The sequence below is a fragment of the Anoplopoma fimbria genome, chromosome 5 (assembly GCF_027596085.1).
Source record: "Anoplopoma fimbria isolate UVic2021 breed Golden Eagle Sablefish chromosome 5, Afim_UVic_2022, whole genome shotgun sequence".
Lineage (NCBI taxonomy): Eukaryota > Metazoa > Chordata > Actinopteri > Perciformes > Anoplopomatidae > Anoplopoma > Anoplopoma fimbria.
The window spans coordinates 17,088,547-17,109,919 of NC_072453.1; the positions used below are offsets into that span (position 1 = coordinate 17,088,547).

The 21,373-nt window shown below is 42.6% G+C and overlaps 1 protein-coding gene across 1 annotated transcript in view; it reads right to left on the reverse strand.

The window, feature by feature from the left end:
• Window positions 1-1,896: 1,896 nt before the first annotated feature.
• Window positions 1,897-21,373, reverse strand: part of sdk2b (sidekick cell adhesion molecule 2b) — a 77,427-nt gene continuing 57,950 nt past the window's right edge. The window contains exons 33-44 of the mRNA XM_054598860.1: window positions 21,220-21,276; window positions 20,580-20,681; window positions 20,332-20,447; window positions 18,806-18,992; window positions 16,984-17,121; window positions 16,367-16,528; window positions 16,161-16,286; window positions 14,671-14,835; window positions 14,376-14,516; window positions 12,686-12,824; window positions 8,221-8,350; window positions 1,897-2,454 (exon numbers count right to left, since the gene is read on the reverse strand). Of these exons, the coding sequence (XP_054454835.1) occupies window positions 1,975-2,454; window positions 8,221-8,350; window positions 12,686-12,824; window positions 14,376-14,516; window positions 14,671-14,835; window positions 16,161-16,286; window positions 16,367-16,528; window positions 16,984-17,121; window positions 18,806-18,992; window positions 20,332-20,447; window positions 20,580-20,681; window positions 21,220-21,276 (1,943 nt within the window). The 3' untranslated portion in view covers window positions 1,897-1,974. The remainder of the gene's footprint in view (window positions 2,455-8,220; window positions 8,351-12,685; window positions 12,825-14,375; window positions 14,517-14,670; window positions 14,836-16,160; window positions 16,287-16,366; window positions 16,529-16,983; window positions 17,122-18,805; window positions 18,993-20,331; window positions 20,448-20,579; window positions 20,682-21,219; window positions 21,277-21,373) is intronic.

The window sequence follows — 21,373 nt, forward strand, 5'->3', positions numbered from 1 at the left end:
TTTTTTTCATTCACTGTGTTAGAGCGGCGGTCGTGGTGAGGAGAGGGTTCTCAGTGGTAATGGCTTTGCTAGATGTGTGAATAGCCACAGAGGCCTTGTGGGTAAAAGTTGATCTCTCGTATACAGTTTTCAATTGAGCACCAGAACTGTTAACATTCAAAAATAATTTATTTCAGAAATGTACTGTGATCATATATTCATTCAGATTCTGCATGATAAGCTTTTGTTGCGTACAATGAAATCACCCCACAGAGAAAAAAAAAAAAGCTGATTTTTTTTCCTTTTTTTTAACTATGAAAACTAGGAACACACCACTGAGTCTTCACTATAGCGTTATGAGTGCGCCTGTCAGACGGCCGGCCGGTGCCAGCCCTCTGTGGCGTTACTCCAGGCATGTTTACAGATGCTGCAGGACAATCTCTTTATAACCAGACACACAGTGAATGATCCGTAAAGCTTATGCACAAGAAGTGTTATCACACGCACACATGCACACGCACGCACACACACACACACACACACACACACACAGACAGACATACACGCAAAATAGCATTTGGGACAATACAGTCACACCTGAATAGTACAGCGTGTTTGATTACACAAAAGGGAAAGAGGTGAGGCAATTCGATGACATCATCTCTTGGCGCAGGCTCAGCACTGCCCCGTGATTGTGAGCAGAAACAGAGAAGAGTTATACCAGCAGGGAAGGAAACAGGAAAAAAACAAAGTGTTTCTTATCAAAATCTCACGGTTAACATTTTAGCAGAACCAGCAGCTGTGCTCACGTGTGACAGTGTCAGTCTTCTTTAGACAGTTCTGACGCTCTTAAGTCGGACTTCAAAGCATTTCCGTGGACAAATGCAGAATGAGACTGATGTGTGTGTTTATGTGAGCCAGCAAAGGGTGAAAAGAAAACATGGGTCGTGAATGCAAACGAATTCACAGCCCACATCTGTCAGGATTAAAAGAAGGCTCTCTGAGCGCGAGGCCAGCCGTTACCATGCCGCAGTCCAGGGCACCATCAGCAGTTTCAGTAACAATTGGTACCAGATATCATAAATAATTGTTTCTCTATCAAGGCATCTCCGATCCACTTTAACACACAAAAACGACTTAAACACTTTCACTTTAACAGATATACACTATTTCCATATATCTGCAGGATCCCTCAGGCCCGGCACAGTCCTTGACATTTGACCCACCATGGCCAGTTGTCCGATTTTTCTCTGCATTAGTGTGCTATAGGCTAGAGAGCTGTTTCCATGGGAACCCATGATTGTTTCGCCAATGTCCGCTAATAACGCTCCCCGGTCAACACGTTCAAATTTGTTCAATTTGGCATGAAATTCCACATCCACGTTCGTCCTCATTTTTGTTGTTTTTACATCCAGTTCATCATGTCCAAGCAAACACTTGTCCTTTCACTTCCACAATATGGCTCCATCATATTGTTATTTCAGTCTCCATCAACGCAGACTCTGCATTGACTTGATTTTGTCTTTTAGGTACATCTACTATATATATGTTTATATATATATATATATATATGTATATATTTATATGCGTGTGTGTTTTCAAAGATTCTTGTGACTTTGTACAGAATCAAAGAGATTACCATTTGAATGTTTCCAAAGAAGAGTAACAAAAAAAGGGAGAAAAAGTCATGCATGCAAATAGTTCAAATAGCAAAATATAAACAAAACAATGATGCAGAGAGTATTTGATCATCTGGTGAGAGAAATCTACACTGGCACACTTCCACACATTAAACAATAAAAAAGTGCTCCAAAAGTGTTGTTCCGCATGTATCCAGGCTGACTAAAGAACAGTAACACGTAAAAAAAGAAAAAAGGAATCAAAAGCTAGAAAGCCGTAAATGGCTTGAATGGGTTGACTGCGTGCTTCTGTGTTCTCCTTCAACACGAGGTGTGTAGATATTTCCAGAAGTTTGGATGTCCTTTTCAGCATTTTTCACACAAAGGAGGAGAAGCCAGCGATTGGGGCCCGCGATCCAGGAGCTAGGCTGCTGGGGGGCCTGTAGAGGGTGCTGTGCTGGCTGGGGGGGTTGGAGATCTGTTGGGAGGGGGTCGGAGTCCGGCTACCTTTGGGCCTAAACAGGCTGCCTTGGCCCTGGGGCGGGACCTGAGGTGGACCCTGAGGCGGGCCCTGAGGCTGGCCCTGGGCCTGCTGAGGCTGGGGGCTGGGCGAACTGAGCTGGGGGCTTGGCGAGCTGAGCTGGGGCGGCAGTGGAGGTAGAGGAGGCAGTGGCGGCGGGGCGCAGTGATCCGGGTCGCCCGACTCGGACTCGGTGTAGCTGTAGGCCTGTGCCCGGGATATGCCTTTCTGTTGGCGCCGCCAGGAGTTGTAGTAGGTGGGGTCGCTTATGTAGTGGTTGACGAAGGAGTGGGTCTTCTGGCGGTTGGGGTCCACCTCGTACTCACTGTCGCTGCCCTGTGTTAAGAAAAACAAAAAAGAGGAGACTTTAATGTATGGAGTTAGCATGGGGAGGTCTGTAGTGTTTCCATGTGGAGCAGTTAGAGATGCTGAGGCTACAAATGTAAATGAACATGACGTTATTGAATTATTTCGAGCAAAGTCGTCAAATTCACAATCGTCCCTGTCTAAGCAGCACACACATGCACACACACTTACATTTACAACACGGCACAAGAACACATGGACACCAAAAATGGTCAAAGCATGATGACGGAGGGATGACTTGTTACTGAAGCGTGCATTGGAAACGGACCATCAACACAAGATGGCAAAGGTCAATTTTATCTTCTGGACTTAATCAGTATGTTCAGGATCTAAGATCTCTGTCTCCCCACCACGCCAGCAAGAAGCTGTTTGGTGATGCGTAGCACAGTGTACCACATAAAACCTGTAATGGGAATCTGAGGGAGAGGATTGGATGGGGACTAGCACTAGGAACCAGTCACCTATCAGGCTACAAACATTCAAAGCAAGCAGCCACAGGAACCTCACCAAATGCAGTGGAAGTGTATGTAGGCCACCTGTCCCATATGAAAACACCAGCGCCTCCTATGGGTGAACAAAACAATGGGTTTTACAGTACATCACCATAACAGAATGATTCAAATGGCCCAGTCATGACGATGATAATCATAGATATGTTATACATATGTATCGGTCCTTTGTGCCATTCTGGGTGAATGGTGTGAAAAGCTAAAGAAAATAAAAAGCAACATAGGTCGTGCATTTTCAAACATAGATTCCTATTTTAGGAGTTCATTTGGAAGGAAGTAGAATTTATTTTCCTCATTCTTTAATCAGTTTGAATTCCCTCCAAGCGATCTGTAAAGAAATGACAATAACCCTGGGCACATTCTCCCTACCGACCCAACAGCTAGGAACACTATTGTATTCACGTCAAGTAACATTCCATGCATCAGACAAAAAGCAATGTGATCATTGAGCACTCGGTTGGGATTGCTCATGGTCAACTAATTGCTCTGAAAGCAAGATGCCAATTGGCTATCCAGCCTGTGATTAATCACCTGGCCACAGAGAACTAATACACAGTCGACGCTGCCAAAATTGTCACTGGGTAATTTCCCAAAGAGGCTTATTTCTTTTCAGAAGAGTGCACCGTGAAAATGGTGCTGATAACTGTGACTTGTCTCTAGGTTCTTTATCTCTCACCCCTCATATTATCATGTTCAATCTTCTCATGCAGGAATCATTGGCTGCTGGCACGCACTCGAAGGATGCACTCCGGAGCACAGCTCTCACGCTGCATAATGCACAGCACATATGTGATGCATGTGGCAGTCGGCTCAGATTTCCCCTCAGCCTCAACATGTCTCCTACGCCGAATCCCTTCATGAGGACTTTTTCTTTTTCAGCTGTCAAAAGAGTTTATACATGTCCAAATAGACCTTGTATTGAGTATCCTGCTTTTTTGATCTTCTTTGGTTCTAAACAAAAGAAAGTAATCCCCTCCCCCCCCACTATTTTTTTCCCACAAACTAATCAAAGGCAGACATTTTTTCTCGAACTTTCTTTTATATTGCTGTTCCTCTCAATAAGGAGAGCAGGGGTCTGAGATGCATTAGTGCTTTCCTGTGTTTGTTGTCCATTTGTGATATTGTTACCCAGTTGTAAACACTTGAGGCCAACCAGTGCTGAAAGACATTCCAGTCACCCAAGTGTGTTTAGCAACACAACAACAAGATCCATTCACAGTGGACCAAGAAAACATACCGCACCACTTCAAGTGGTATTACCTCACTCTAAAAGAATTAGCACCGCATTGAGAGATGAGACACCCCTCCAGTTGTGTGTGTGTGTGTGTGTGTGTGTGTGTGTGTGTGTGTGTGTGTGTGTGTGTGTGTGTGTGTGTGTGTGTGTGTGAGTGGGAAAGAGCGTTGGTTGCCTGGCTGCTTGGCTGTATAGTGTGCACAACAGTTGGACTGACTTTTGAGATGTTCTACGTACAAGTATAAACCAATGCGATCTGTCCTTCTTTTTGCTTTTGGTTGATAAACAGTCTTTAACAGAAATAACTCAAGGATCCAATTGAGGTACCAACAGTGAAGATGCTTGACAATCTGCCTCTGGGGCAGCACGGCCTGTGAAACAGCTCCATACTTCAACTCATTAGGAGCTAATTACTAGAGCTGACTGCTGTGAAAGAAAGAGACTTGAAGGCATGAAGTGCAGCATTGCACCTCAGCCTCGAGAGAATCCACATCTTATGCATTCATGGATATGTTTTAGATAGACACATACCAGCCTGCCAGTAACAATTATAACACATTTTTACATCGTTACGATGTTAAATTAGGCAGAGAAAGCGATTAAGACATCTATCCAATTAACTGGTGAAACCTCTTGACAGTAGTTTATTTTATCATCACCAGAATAAAGTTGCCCTGGGTTACTGTTTACAATAGCTAACATCATGGAGGGGAGAACAACGTGGGAGAGGGACAAAAAGGAAAAAAATACAACAATGGATGTGCATTACATTTTGGACAAAATTACCATTTGGTGTAGATAAATTGGTCATTGTCGGCAAACAGAGCAGGTGTTCAGACAATCTACGCCCTGAACTATGAACTCTTGACCTCAGTCTAGTCAGAGTTCAACTGAAAATTTCACAAGAGCAATACGTTTGTATCTATATATTCATGACTAAAGATGTCCTGCAAAGCAGTTTAGGATTAACCGAAGGTTAAAGGTGCTTTGTCAATAATTGACTCTGCTATGGTTTATATAACGGCATGAGACTGAAACAACAGTCTTCTGACAAGCACGGCCCCCTACCCCCAAAATGTATGCATGCATAACTCAATACCCCAGAGTGGGTCAGTCCTTTGTCCTCTAGTTATGGATTATTGCAATGTGGAGGGGGACAAAAAGGGGGGGGGGCTGTCTATGTCACTCTCATTGATGAAGTGAACACAGCAGGGGTCCCCGCAGACAAAGACAGTATATGTGGGGCTCGAGGGGGATTAAACAGTCCAGTGACATTCAGGGTACATACATTTTTGTGTGCTTTCGGCGATCTCTGTGTAGAAAAAAAAAAGGATTAGAGTAGAGTAGAGGAAAAACAGGAATTTGTGTTTTTGGCATTCTGAAATGCCCGCCGTATCAAAGTAAACTTGTACTTTTTCATCATCAAGGCCGGGATATAGGCCTCCTTAGCAAACCCCAATCCCCTCTCACTGCTATAATCTATGCTGCTTCAATCAGAACAACTATGGTAAAGGGATTTGAGATGTTGTTGGGCATTAGTGCCGTCCCTGTCTGTCCAAGTTTAATGAGAGTAATGGAAGCGTGTGCTTTTTTTTGCAGTTCCCAGCAATTTTTTCTTTCTTTTCTTAATTTGCCACCCGTCTGAATAAGGGGCTAGTTTTAATCTCATAATTCCTACTTTCATCCACTACCCACTACTCTCTGTTGTGTACACACGCCTTAAAATTATAATCAAATTGAAATCTAATTTATTTGCAGTCATAATTTTCCTTTATTCAGGGTTATGACATCATGCTTCAGACTGGGCTAGTCACAACAAAGTGGTGCGTTGTCACTAGAGACAAACCCAAACATTACAGAGCTGAGTCTCAGTTGAGCCCCAGCCAAAAAGGAGCTACAGTAGTCGGAGAGACAGGGGGGTGGGGGGGTCGGAGGGTGGTGAAAGGGTGAGATAAACAGAGTCAGATAGGAAGAAAGGGAGAGAGAGCAATTAACAGAAAGCAGACATTTTCATTCCTCTCCCACGGAATGCCCCTCTGCAGAGAGAGCGTGATCGACGATCCATCTCTGACTCACAGATGAGATCATCTATCATTGAAGGGTTTCGGTCTTAAATGACACATAAAGACAGTGCCACAGAGGCAACCTTGCAAAATGAGAGAGCCTCTACTCTTAAGGGACAAAAAGTCAATAGGGAACTATCTGCAGGGGGGGCAGAGCAGTAATGGTGGCCTTGCCGCCTTGCCAAAGTCAATGTTAGCTTCCTCCAAATCCCCTCTTGAGGACGAGTACAATAGTCAACTTATACCTGCTGGCGGAGCCCCCGGGGATTAAAGGACAGACAGCACAATGTCATACTGATAGCTCAGAGTTATCCGCTCAATAAAACTTCAAAGAGCATTCCTGGATTCTTCCGAAGCACCATTGGGTGCTGATATGGCGGCCTGTCAGGGGCCTGGCAGACGAGCCGTAGGGTAACAGGCAGGGCTCTGTGTGGCGAAGCCCATCAAAGTCAACGTCAGCCCCTCCAATGTGCAGTGTGGCACCGGGCGGGCTTCGTCATCGCCTACTGCACTACTGCCATGTTTGACAATACACAAGTGCGGACGGTAGATATGTCAGACGGGCGATGAAATGACAAAATTATTTCATTTGAGGGAATGTTATCGTGCTGCGAAAGGTCCTGTCCGTAGCGATTCATTGTTGGGAGATTTTCATTTGATCTGGAAATGGGCTTTAGGTCCCGATAAGCCCAGGTGGGGAGAGATGTCTGGCTGCGGAATTCACACTGGGGACGTAGCTAGCTGAGAGATGTTCCAAGATCATTTTGAGAAATGCCCAAAAGTAAAGAATTTGCAGATAAAAGGGAAAATTGAAGGAAGCCTGAAAGCAAGGGAATCAGGACTACTACCCCCTCCCCTGAAGCTTTCATCTGACTGGGATCAAAACCAGACTGCACCACGCAAGATGGTTCACCCAAACCACAGAGAGACTGGGAGGGAGGCGACATAAACCAAAAACAGAAACAACATATGTACATATAAGACATCGGGGAAGAAAACAATTCAGATTTAAAAAAAACAACAACTTGAGAATAAAGGAAAGTCCCCAAAATGAAATAGAAATAGACAGGAAATCAGAGACATGAGGGCGGCACACAGACTGATCAATGGAAAGAGACAGAGAGGGACAGAGAGAAAGTCTGAATTTATCGATTGCACTCACTTACTGGGCAAAAGCAGTTTGGCTCAGCACATAGCAAATGCCACAAGTTAGACACTCGAGTGGTACTTGTTCATTTATCAGTCCTGGCAGTGTCTGCCAAGAACCCTTTGGAATTCCCAAGAGATTCAAAACTAAGATATCTGACTTCCTGCAACGCTAATGAGGCTAGGGTTCTGCCACAATGGAGGAGTGAAAAGCCAATACAGTATTTTAAGTCTTCCTCCGAGATGAGTTTTACTGACTCTGACCCTGACTTGCAGAAAATTCAGTAGGAAAGTTTGCTCGGCTGCCTGGCTGTTGGAGCGGTTCTTACCAATGGGTAACTAGCTTTGCATGTGCTCTCGTCGTCTTACATAACGAGTGCTGAGGCTGAGTGCAGTGGCCTGGATCGCAGGTGGATGTCTGCAGAGTGACATTCTCCACAGGCCACTGCCTGGTCTAAAAACTGCTCGCCCGCCAGCGAGCAGAGCCATTAATCTCTCATCTCTCCTGGTGCATTGCTCTAATGTATCTTACGACCTCTGCGGGGCGAACGGCATTCAGGTGAATGACAGAGGAAAGACAGAATGAACTGACACAAAACACTGTACTGTACAGCCCACAATGCAAGAAGCTGAATTCGCAAGGAATTCAAGGAGATGACAGTGTGCACACACGGACGGGTACAAACATTTAACAAAGACACACTTAATGCAGACGGACGGACAACATTTGACAGACAAACACCAGACAAGATGTAGCATAAAAAAAGGAGACTTGCTACTGCACCTGTGAGTCTGAGATCTCGGAGGGTTTTTCAGTCAGACTGCTGCTCTCTGCAGGGATCAGGTCGTTGTACTTTGTGCTGACGTCCTCGTCTGAATAGTGAAGACTGCCCGGACTGGGCCTAGGAGGAGACCTGGGCAGAGATGAGGACAGACTATTGGAATGATTCATCAGAAGAATTTTGTTTACTCTTTTTCTTGCATTTCATGACAACCATTTCCAATTAATTGAAAATCAAAGGATAGCTCCAGTTTATCTCAACCTGGTCTTAATTTTGTATTTTTTTTGCCGAATTCCTACTGAGCCTAATAACATTTTACTTATCAAAGTATTTGCTGAGTTCTGGGAACACACTGATAATAAAACAACGGGGGCAAGTTATAATTATTTTACAAAACTGCCTGATGTGAATCCATCACAGTTTGCAGACTGAATTTCTTTGTTTAGCATTGACTTCCAGAACTAATTGTGCACAGTTTTCCTGTGAAATTTCGGATAAATACAGAAATGTCTGCTGCGGTCACCTTCAGGTTCACCTCCAAATAGGTAGTTAAGATATTATGGTTAAACTGCTTGTGATTTTGCTCTGAACGCTTTAATTTCTTGTCCCATCTTTTTTGTATGGATGCTGCATTGTTCTTAGATCCCAGAAATTAACCACATTGGTGTCCTTTAAAGAGTAATTTGGCCTTCTTTATTGAATCCAGAAATCATATTCAATCAATCTCTGATTCACAAGCAAAGCTATGCAATGACTGGAGGCATTCCCCATTCTCACTAATGTCTGAGTCACCACTGTAAGCACTTCCTCTTAGTTTCTCATGTATCACTGTCTGTCTGAGTGTGTAGGAGTGCAGCCTGATGAGAATCATGGGACACTCATGAGATGGCTCTGTTGGGCTGTGGAACGTCAAACCGCTGGGCCCTTGTGACTAAATTAGAAACTGAACTCTTGGGATTCTCAAGGGGTCATCAAACAAAACGGCAGCCTCAGGCTTCGCTCAGGCAAATGTTATCAGAGCTCACATGAACGATTGCACGGATTAGACTGTCAGTGGCATCCTGCGGCGATCAAATATGTCATTCAGATGTATGTTTAAAGAGTGTAAGTGATAGGACTGAGCAAAGTAAGGCGGGTGAAGTGAGACCGGGGTCGAGGAGAGGTGTTGAGTGAATCTGAAAGCTGAAAGCTGAAAGAGAAAAGGAGTGAGGAAAAAAGAATGCAGAGAAAGATGAAATACTGGAAAAACATTCCCTAAAATGGTGTGCTCTAGTCAGTGGTTCTTTAAATAAATATGAGAGGAGAAAAAAAACGTGCCTAAGCTCCTCCGTACTTTCCACAGTCGCCGGTCCTGCTAAACAAACACCCATCTGTTTGTGCTGATTGGTGCTGGTTTGGCTGAGTCTACTGGGACATGCTGACTCCTGTTGACTTTCCAGCCCATAGTGTCGGCCGCCTGGCGCTGCCAGCGGAGCGGCTGCAGCACAAACACAGCCGCTTTGCTCATCGAAAACCACATTAGCATTTTTCCCAAATAAATACATCTCGAAAGCATTTCAAAAATGTTGTGGGTAAATTCCAGCAGTTTTCACTAGTATTTAGAGTATGGTGTGGACAAAATGGAAAACTCCACAGCGAAATCACAAAGCAAGCTGTAATTCAATTACACTTTAAATTAGAGTTAATTCACTTAACTTGAGTGCAGTGAAAAGTGAACAGTAGTGAGCTACATATATACAACACAATACAGGTTTATTAATTTGTGTCATATTTGAGGATGTTCAACAGAACTCTCAGGCTGTGCAGACATATTATATGACTGTGCTGACTACTTAAAATATTAACAAGGAATGTATTTTGTTTATCTTATTTGGTGTTGTAAAATAAGGGATAAAAAGGATGGATATTTACTTTGTAGGCTATATTAAAATGTACTTCTTTTAAAAAAATAAACAAGAAATTAGAGTTGGAAGGAACTCCATACAGACAAATGTAAGGAACTAATGGGGCCAATTAAAAGGACTAAGAATATAATCCTACTCAATATTAACTGTTGTCATGTGCTTGCAGATAGATATTCATGTGCATACATGTTTGGTTATGTGTGATATACATGTATGTATATCTCTCCTGTCCTTCCTTAGGTGAAAATGAAAATGCTCACTGAGCCTCACCGTGTTAAGGATGTACTTTGTTTACTTGTTTTTGCTCTACTCTATTACAAAATGTTCTCTTTATGATTGTAATTTGCACTATATTATCATCAACTGTTACATTGGGGGTTATGAATGCAGTCATTACATAATTAATCAACTAAATTAATGACAATAAAGCATTTAAAAGTTTGTAAATTTCTGTCAATCGACTACTTGATGAATAGACATAGCATTAAATATATAGCATTAAAACAACGTTTTGAGCAATAGCATTAAAACAACGTTTTGAATACTTTAAAGTGATGAAAAACTACTAATTAACACCATTTAGCACTTTTTAAAATAATGGCCAAGTTAAATATCCCCAGAGATACAATGTTTTCTAAGAAAAAGAAGAAGAAATGCTTTTTGTGAGGCCACTGGGCCATTATGATGAACTGCCTGTTTAAACACACTGAGTAAGCTCAACAACACTTTCACCTCTTCTCCTTGACTCTCTTACACTGTTGAGTGTGGTGTGAATTATTTATCAGCGCTCTCACTTGGACAGAGAAGGGTCCACTACTTAATCCTCTCGTAGCAAAATCCAGTCAACAGCGCGTCGGGGAAGAAATGAGAACGGGGGGGGAAATCAAATCTGCCTCTGGTCTACACTCATTATCAGACTCTCCTCTTGCTACGATCGCCTGTGGGGACTCATTAACATGTCTGAAGTGTTCAAGAGCTTTGTCACTCGGCAGTGTTTAAAACCATCTTAATCTAAACTGAATTACTTCACCAAGTAACCCCCCAACCAATGTGTCAAAGTGAATTTCAAACTATTGAAAGAAGAGGATGCAAAGACATACGGGAATGATGCTGTTAATCCGTTCCTCTTATCATAACAGCAGTAAAACCTCAAGCCCGAAACACATTTGGACTCCTGTGAGTGAGTCCAAGGAGGAGTGTATGTGCTGTCAGAGTGGATCTGGACTGCTAATGTCTGACATAAACTGTAGGACCGCATAATACCTAAATTGATTATTTTAAACTAAAATCAGCAATGTGAAGTGAAACGGATAAATCATGTATGTAACGATTCTAATCATTCATTTTAACCTTCTTAAGGTGCTGAAAAGGTACATTGACAATCTAAGTAGTATCAAGTTGTTAGTCACTCAAAGTGAACTTCACTGACTTCCCGGTGATGGTGCTTAAAATGTACTCTCATGCATATCGGCCCCTTTTGTTAAACTCTGGACAAATGATCCCCACAAAGAGAAAATCTCTGTATCCAAAATCAAACATGAATGACATTTGCTGTCTGACACGGCTCTGAGTTAGAAGGAACACAGTGGGATTAGGAATGTTTGATTTCTGATCCCGGTATCAGGCAGGGGACTTCATCCTGTCTTTGGTATTCTGAGACGGGAGATCAAGATGTGGCATTAATCTATAATCGGGGGGGCTCAGGTGTTGGGATTTGGATTCCCTCCGCTGTGGGCTGAGTTCAAAGAGTGCTGAGTCTGAAAGTACATCTGTGCATTCTTTCACTCCCCGCCTCCCCCCCCTTCGAGCCCGGAGACATAATAGGAAGCTGCCCTGGAAGCTCCTCAAAGACCCGGAGCGGCTTTGATCTGTTCTCGAGGCCGCGCTCACGTCCACACCTACAGATGCACACACCTTTACGAGTTCCTCACACGTTCTCATACACAAAACAATGCACTTCTTCACAATATGGACACGCAGACTCGTGCACATTTGCACACACGGAGGATGTTAATGAAATTTGGTGAAACATCCGAGTGCACCTGTCTCCCCTCGAATCACATCTCCCATTCAGTACCACTACAGAAAGCTATGACACCCATATGAGATACAGGTACTTCTGAAAAACTACCACAAACCTTTCAACTGTTCGCCACAGCACGACCGCAGCCGTCTCTAAATCCACCTCTTACCTGAACAGGTATTAATGATCTAATGCAAAGTGTACAGTTGGATCCAAAAGTGGGTTTATGTCTCTGCGGTGTTCTTAGCACATGTGTCAGTCAGAGTGATATTATTAACAAGGTCATGGTCTCATGTCCTGTAGCTGGGATTCACTGAAACACAGAAGCTCATTAAAAGTCTTTTATATGCTGCTTTTAGAGCAGGAAGAGTGGATTTGAGTTAAGTTGTCAGGAGGCAAGGTTTTTTTTTCCTACAGATATGACAATGTTTCCACAGATAATCCAATTATTTTACCATATGGTTATTTAATTGTGTCCTCTAGTTTAAATATAATCTGCCCTTTATATTTGCCGGCTCATAAGCTGGGTAGATCACTGACCTGGTGTAGACGCCGTTCTTCCGGCAGAATGAGTTCTTCACCGACAGCCTTCGGTTGTTGAGCTCCAGAGCGGGGAATCGACCTTCGTCCAGGCTGACCAGGTCTCCGTGGGTCAGAGCGTTGCAGTTGGAGTTGTTGCCTGGACAAACGTACAGAGACACTGTGTGACCACAGGCCGGACGGACAGGCAGGTTAGTGTACCGGGGGACTAATGGAGCGGTGAGTGAGTGAACTTAATTAGGGAATAAGGAAGGATGACTTAAATCATTAAATAATGATTTTAAATGAAAACATGGACGGATGAACCATCTGAAGAAAAATAATGAATGAGTGAATCGTAGAGATGCATCAAGTCCTCGACGACAAGTCTACATAAAGAGAACTGAAGACTTCTGGTCTTAAATGGCGATCGGGGATTTTTTGTTACGAAGCCATGCATCGTGTCAATAGCGCAGCTTTAAATATACAGCTGTGAAAAAGGTGTTTGGCCATGTGCTGTCTTTTTAATAATAATTTTTTTTGGCACATTAACAGGTCAAACATTTGCAAAACGTTTCAAGTCCAAGTAAACTCTCAAGAACTCATTTTTGTGACTTTTGCAAAAAAAAGCAAATAAGCCTATTTCAAAAAATGTTGACATATTCCTGAATTGACATCAAGTCACATCAATTATGTCTACATCTTTGTTTCTTATGTGTTAAAAGCAGGGACCTTTCACAATGAGATCTATAGTGCAAAAAAAGAAGAGAGAAAGACTTAAATGTCTTATGACAAAAGACAGAGTTTTAAGTTATGAGCACAGATGACACCAAACTCATGGAAAGGCATGTAACAAAACACGTCAGAATATGACAGATGAGTCTTCCTCCCTGTGTAAACACTGTGCATCACAGATGAACGGGCAATAACACAACTCTTTTGCATCGACTCCCAAGTGTCCCTCACGATTAATCAAACCGCCAACACACTATAAAGTGAGAGTGACAGACTGGCCATGCTGCTCTACACTAGATTAATGTTTGGAGGCGCTGTTGCTTGCCATGCTTCAGGTTCAAAAACACTTTCAGTCATCCTCAAGACTTATGAGCGACCACAGCGAGGCCAGGACCTCCGTGGTTGCTCCGGGGCTACTCATGGCCAATTGGCGGTTACGCAAACACACAGAAAAAGAAAGGGAAAAGAAACACACTGGGTAGGTCCGGTGGCCTGGGCCAGATTCCTGGTGGGGAATATGGAGGCTTTGAGAGCGTCTTTGTGTTAGAGTGAGAAGGAACCTCTTGTTTTTCCTCCGTCAGTCAGAAAGATGGGCAGTGACCCGCAGGGACCCCCCCCCCCCCCCCCCCCGCCTGGCAGCTAAACAGCGATGGCAGAAATGCTGAGTTGAGGGAAATACCCGCTGATGTCAGAGCTGCACTGAATGGATGTATGGCCGCCTTTCTCCTGCTTTTTTTTCTCTCTCCCTATACTCATTCTCTTGCTTATCGTTCCAAATTTCACTATGACCCTCTCAATAAAAGTTACCTCATGTTCACTGCTCAGTATTTGAAAACTACAAATCACTTTGAGACTAATTTATAAGAAAAAGACAATTCATCAGATTCTTGGCGGTCCGTGCCACTAGAAGGTAGAAGACTTCATTAAAAGCTATAGTGTCTAGTTAGAAACTGTACATTTAATTGTGTGCACTCACCTGATTCAGACTTCTTGGCGTACTTCTTGCTCTGTCCCCTGATAATGAGGATGAAGACCAGCAGCAGGATGAAGATGAGGCCCACCAGAGCCACCACAACCAGGAACCACCACTCCTCGTAGAAGGGCGCTACTTTTTGGGCTGGACAAAAAAAACACAGAAAATTGGAAGTCATGGTTGTTAAAAAACAACTGGACATATTTCTGTGATGTCTGAATAACCTTAGGGAATTTAATTAAGTCTGCAAAATTAATGTAATTTGAATTTTACAATCAAGAAATACATGAAAGCTCACCAGATATGGAAGGAGAAGGTAGACTGGGGGAGCCGTAGCCGTAGTCGTTCACTCCAATTACCCTGAAGTCATAACTGACGCCCTGCTTCAGGATGTCCATGTTGAACGTGTGCGATGTTACTTCCTTGGGGATGTCCTTGATTAGGATATCCCACAATCCCTCATCTGTAAAGTTGCGTTTTGGGGTGAGTATGGGTTTAAGGAGAAACTGAAACTTGTAAAACATCTGAACAATGTCAATATGTCTTCGTTAACAGGTCGGCTGTTTTGTTTGATATAAGGCTCCGGTCTGGCTGGCAGCTACCAAGGTGATTCATAATTCCTGCAAATATTACACAATCCATCAATTCCACTGCTCCCGTAAAATTAACAGCAACCAAATCTACATCATAAATATAGTTGCAGCCATATATCTCAAATGAAGCAACGTTAGGTGCTTAGCTTTGGAAATCCTGCCAGAGACTATTTATTACACCTCGCTGCTTGTAAACATCAATGTAAGTTTGACTCCTTTAATGGGGGTACACGTACATAAACAAGCTCCGGAGTTAATCCGACTCGTTGCTAAACTTTGGCAAAGTTAGAAAAGCTGACGTAATTAGATTTAAAGACAAAAACAAGTCATCAAGTTATACGACACTGCAGAGTTTTATGGCCCTTGGCATACGGAGACGAGAAGATGAGGGGGGGATGGGGCTGAGTGAAGTCAGTTTAACTATCAATCTATGCAATATATTACCATCAATAGTGTTGCTAATCCTCTTAAAAATCTAGCACTAAGAACCCCCTTCACTTTTACCTTAAAAAGTAGTGAAACACAACCCTCCCTGAGAGTCAGCTACCATCCATCACCCCCTTAACCCTGCCAGGGCCTGTCAATCACAACTGAAACCTGATGCTGATTGTCCCAACTGCAGCGCCACGATCAATAACCCATTAAAATACCGGTGAGACAGACTGCGGGGCAGCAGATGTTGACACTTTACACCACTTTATTTAATCAAAGCATCAAGGAGGCTAAAATAAGGCAAGGTTAACAAAACCAAGACTGAAGTGGTGATCAGCTGTTGATGCTGCTGCTGCCAGAGCATGTGCTCATTTGTAAATAATAATAACAAGCCACAATTAAAAAGCCAGTACGCCATTCACCGAGCTGTGCGAGCATCTGCGTATGACAAAATTGTCTTGCAAATATTTCAAAAATAAAAGCCTTGCGTAAACAAAGGGATTCTGTCCAAAGAAAGAGCCTAGAGGGCTTTTATTTCGAAACAAAAACAGAAGTTCTGAGTTTAAAATAGATTTCTCTTTTTCATTTCTGAGACATGTTCCACAGATATAGACACCAAGCTGTTGCTGCTCTAATGTCATAGATCATATTCACTCTATTTTTTCTGTGAACCAATAGATGAGACCTTGAATCCCTAGGATTTCTGAGCCGCGCTGCTCATACAGGTAGTGTGACCCGGCTATTATGCATCTGAGGCGCCCACCTGAAGGTCTGGCCTCGATCACGTAGCGCGTAATGGGAGCTCGTCCTGGGTCCCCGCTGGTCCAGTGGATGGTCAGGGCCGAACCATAGCGTGTGATAAAGGGTTCTCCGGGGGGTCCTGGGGCTCCTGAAGGAAGAATAATCAAGTGTTGAAGTAAAGCATTTCAAATGAAGAATTCAAAAACATTACATTTTCCATAAACAAACCTTCTCCCGGGCCGGTGGTGATGTTGGCCTCCACTTCGGGCCCGTAGATGAAAGTCTTGGCCCGGATGCGGAAGTTGTATGTGATGCCGTCGGCCAGGTCTCTGAGCTTCAACCAGAGCGGGCCGCTCCCCTTCACATCCACCGTCACTGTCTTACTGACGCCTGGGGGGGAGGGGGAGTGGAGACAGTCGGCACAGGCCACTGAAGACTCTAGACAAACAAACCACATTTAGAGCAGGTCTTACACAGGCCAGGCAATGTGGGAGCACACTCAACACACACACACACACACACACACACACACAGTCATGGAATTAGTAGCGGGAAATATGTTCACATTTTGACTCTGGAGTCACGAATCATTTACGATGATAATAGAAGATTTATAAAAATAAAAGGTTGCAATGACATACAAGCTGTTAAGGTCAAGGTGATGATTTGCTTACAGCCCAAGAATAAAATGCACACCACAAGATTTAGTTACATTGAGCCAAACAAAAGTCAAATTCTACACAGCGTTATTGATAATCCTGTTACATCTTGTTGTGTGCATAAAGCTTTAGCAGAAGCCAGCAGTCGATTTGAGCAGGTGAAGAAGGGTCAGACTGAGAGCTCACCATCTACCGGTGTGCAGGGCTCGTAGACCAGACGGTAGCCCTCAATTATGCCATTGGGGAAGGTGGGCTCGCCCCAGGACACGTTGACCGAGGTGGTGGTCAGCTCACTGAAGTGGATGAAGCTTGGAGCACTGGGAGCTGGAACATTCAGAGGTCAAAGGTTAGATGATGCAATAGTCAATAAATGAAGGATGCGTAAAGGATTTTGGAGGTTTTGGTAGTAAAATGTGTCTGTTTGTGTGACAGAGGGCACATTACAGATATAAAAGTTTAGATAACTAAAAGATAGCCAAATGGCAAAAGGTCAGGATCACTTTCTATTGATGAATACTTTATATATGAGAACTACATTTTGAAACTGCATAGAACAAGTTTTGACAGATTTTCTACAAAGGCTAATAAGAAAGTTTTCAGAACTGAAACGAACGATTTAGTAAATCAACTTAGTTTAACCTTCTGTAAATGATAACTAGTATAAGTAACAATGTTTTGAGTGGATGTAAAACACCTCATGGCACTTCTGCGGTAACCAGAGTAACCACAACAAGAAAAAGTTTCCCATGAGGGCAAATAACAAAATAGCTACGGAAATATTAACATCTGTGCATCCTAGACGCTATGACAGTTACAGATGCAGTTTTTTCTCTTTTTCTTTTTTTTCTAAAGCTGCAGTTTTCTTTGTGTATTTGGCAAAATTGAAAAAAGTGCTGTAGCTTTTATAACTGCACATCCAAAACTGCAGTTCTTAAATTGTTGTTGCTGCAGTTCTGCATCTGAAAGATATTGTCTGAGACTGGTTCCAGTGCTCTGCAGTGAGTCTGTGTCTTTGTTCAGCTGAACTGACTTGATTTGGTTGACATCACATTTTCGATATGTTTCATACAGGTTAAAAGGCTAGACATCCCTATCTGAACTAGGCCATACTTATTCACTATCACAATGACAATCCTCAGCCTCCAGGCCCCATCACAGCTGTCTGAGCATGTGACACCACTGAGCTCGACACAGTTTGCCCCGTTGTCTCTTAGCTTGTCAAGCAGAAGTTGAGACGCTTGCAAGAGACAAAGCTCCTTTGTCTTCTAAAAAGATGGGATAACTATCTCCACGGCGCTCCTCCCTCCTCCCCCTTCCGGCTTGTCATCTGCTTCCTCCTCTCAAGACAGTGGCCCAAGAGGGAAAGACACCAAGAGGCTGTGAACATGCTCTTTTTTTTTCATTCTTGCTGGGCCAAGCTTCAATATCGAAATGCACCAAAATTGTAAAAATGGCTTCTTTTACACAGGGGTTTAAAAAAAGAAAGAAAAATTAAGAAAAAGAGAGAGAACGGGATGGGTAAGGGGGCGGTTTGGCAGTGATTCTGTGTACAAATAACGAAGCCTTTAGAGAGAAAGGCTTGCTCAAAGTAATTTTCATACCGTCTACTTTTCAGACAAAACAGGAGCTTCAGCAAATGGGTTCAGAGTGGGTTTGCTGATTAGGAACTTATGCTCAGTGTGTGGTTCCGCTAACATCGTTTGGCATGCTGACAGAGACGATTAGCATCATCTTCACATCAAATTCTTTCCTCATACTTGACTCATCCACTTTGAGAAAACACTAAGAGTTCTCCAGCATCAGCAGCACCACCTCCAGCTCATAAATATGACAAATGAATAAACATGGCTGTACGTGATTCTAATTTATCCGCTTTAGTCATGTCGCCCTGTTGCCTCATTTGTCTTCAGCTTGTCTTCTTTATCTCAGTACCTCTCCATCTTGGTATTTGTTCTGCTATATTGCTCGATTGCAGTAGTCTTGCTTCACAGTGAACAAAAAGACGTACCCGCTTGCTGAGTGCGTCCCCTTGTCGGTGGGCTGCGAGGTCCGTCCCCCGCTGCATTGAAGGGCGCTACACTGATCATATAGGTGGTGTAACCGGTCAGGTTCTTCAGCTTCACCCCTCCTTCCGGCATGAACAGAGTCCGCAGCCGCTCCGTCTCATTCTTACGCTGGAATTCCCAGAAGTAGACCTAAATGGAATAAAAGTCATGAATGATTATTATACAGATGCTGTTCAGGGAAAACAGATATTTCTGCTTCTATGAGACTCACTCCCGTTTCAAACTCCCTTAGGGGAGAGCAGTTTCATTTCATTCCCTGTAAAGGTTTTCTTGAGCAACAGACTAAACCTTTCATTGGAAGCCCCTCTGGAAAACGGTCTTTGCTAAATGTGAAATCCTTTATTAGTCCCGCAGCGGGAAATTTGCAGGCTTAGTAAAGAAAGTGCACAGATAAAAATAAAAAAGAAAATAAAAATAAAAATAAAAATAAAATAAAAACAGTATTATAAATAAGCAATAAAAACAGTAGAAAAACACAATAACTGAAATATAATATTTACCAGAAAAAAAAAACTATATTAACCATTATTGCACAGTGTTTTTATTGTCAAAGTGCATTTAATGGTGATTAACATCAAATTGCTGTAGTCTCTTGTGAACCACAAGACAGATTTGAATATTTATATAAAGATAAAAAACTGAAGACAATGTTGTTGCCTTATTGTGAAGTAGGCCCATTAAAGGTTTTGCTCCTGGGTCCAATATGAAAGAATATGAAATGTGATTGAACAAAAAGTTGAGGTGCTAAATGGGATATGGAAACGCAGCTGTTTATGTTGACGTTGTCTTCTCCAATATTACCGTAATATGAAAATGTTTGTTTTTGTTTCTAGTCAGCATGAAATATGGCCAATACGAGCTGATATGAGAGAAGAATTCAAATTCCTGACGATAGTTTTCTCTCATAGATGGGTTTGAAGGCCAAGTTGACAGTTTGCTGGCTGATTACAGCCATGCACAGCTTGTACATTTTTACCTTTCAATTAGTTGCAGTGAGGGTACATCTTTAGGGCCTATTCAGATGTTCTTCCCTTGTCCTGACCTGAGGATCAGGTGGGTGAAAATTCACGATAGGACATACGGTTTTGTGAAAGGTGTAAGTGTAAATGGCTAAATGGGGAACTCTGAACTAGTAGCTTGTGACTGATAGAACCCTATTATTGGCACTGTTTTGAAAATATTTGTGTATTTATTTTTTTATTCTGTATTTAGTGTTAATTACTAGTATCTATTTAGATTGTTTTATTTTGTTAGTATTTACATTTAAGTATTACTTTATACTTTCATTTATTTTATTATAAACCTATTTATTAATCCTTTAACTGTATTAAATATAGTTATATAGATATAAATGTAGATATAATTGTCGTTTTCTGGTTCATGTTGAATGTCTTTTGTTGCTGTAAGCATTTTCTGAAAACTCAATAAAATATTAATTAAAAAAAATGAATGAACATGTGAATCTGACCTTGTAGCCCTGGATGTCTCCATTCTGTGCATCCACAGGAGGAGGGTCCCATGTCACGTCCAGCTGGGTGGCTGTTGCGGACTGAATGACCACATTCTGGGGTGGGGCTGTAGGCACTGTTGAAGGCCATCACACAAATGAACCATACTATACAAGACAAGGACATTTCTTCTGTATCATAAATGATTGTTAGCTTCATTGTATTGCACAAAAAACTACAATACCAACAATACAACTACAGTACATACCTGCTTCTCCCACAAACACCTCCTGTGGCGGACTGGTTGGCCCCTCCCCCACAGCGTTGTACACACTCATGCGTATCTCATAGCGTTTATGTTTACTTAGCTCTGCGGTAGAAGTAAACAACCAGGGATACAAAGTTAGGAATTGTACTTCCAATATTCCTTCCGCCCCATCCCACATCCCTAAACCTCTCTCCAGGTGCTTCAAACAATTTGTAAAACTTGGGAATGCAGTAATAAGGATAAAGATCTCTCACTGGTGGCCTACTCGTCCTCACAACACTACTTCTTGGAACGGAACACCGATTTTCCGTATTCTGTTAATAATTTCAAGTGTGCAGGAGAAATATGTGGCCATCTGCTTTTGAAATGCTAATCCAAATAGGCTGACATAAGCAAACCAAGTGTGTTGGAATATGCGAGCTTGTGGGCTCAGTGTCCAATCATTCCTGTGGACAGTTTGTACCGATGCGATGTGAATGTAATCGACCAAATGTTGTGTTAATTTGCCCGAGGCTGCTCTTCGGCAGGGCACTTGAGAACATATGTATAAGATGGCTTTAAAAACCGAATTCATTTTGGGGATTTAATCATTGATAACATATTTGAATGTGTGTTTTTGTGAGACAAAAGAAAAACTTACTGTCCAACTCATGCTGGGTCAGAGTGGAATCACTCAGGTTCTGGATGCTGTAGGGTGCTGCGGAGAAGAGGTGGAAAAAAAGAGCGTTAGAAAAGAGGTAACATGTGAGAGAGGAGATGGCTTAGTGTCCAAAGTCAATTTCCTTGTGGAGAAA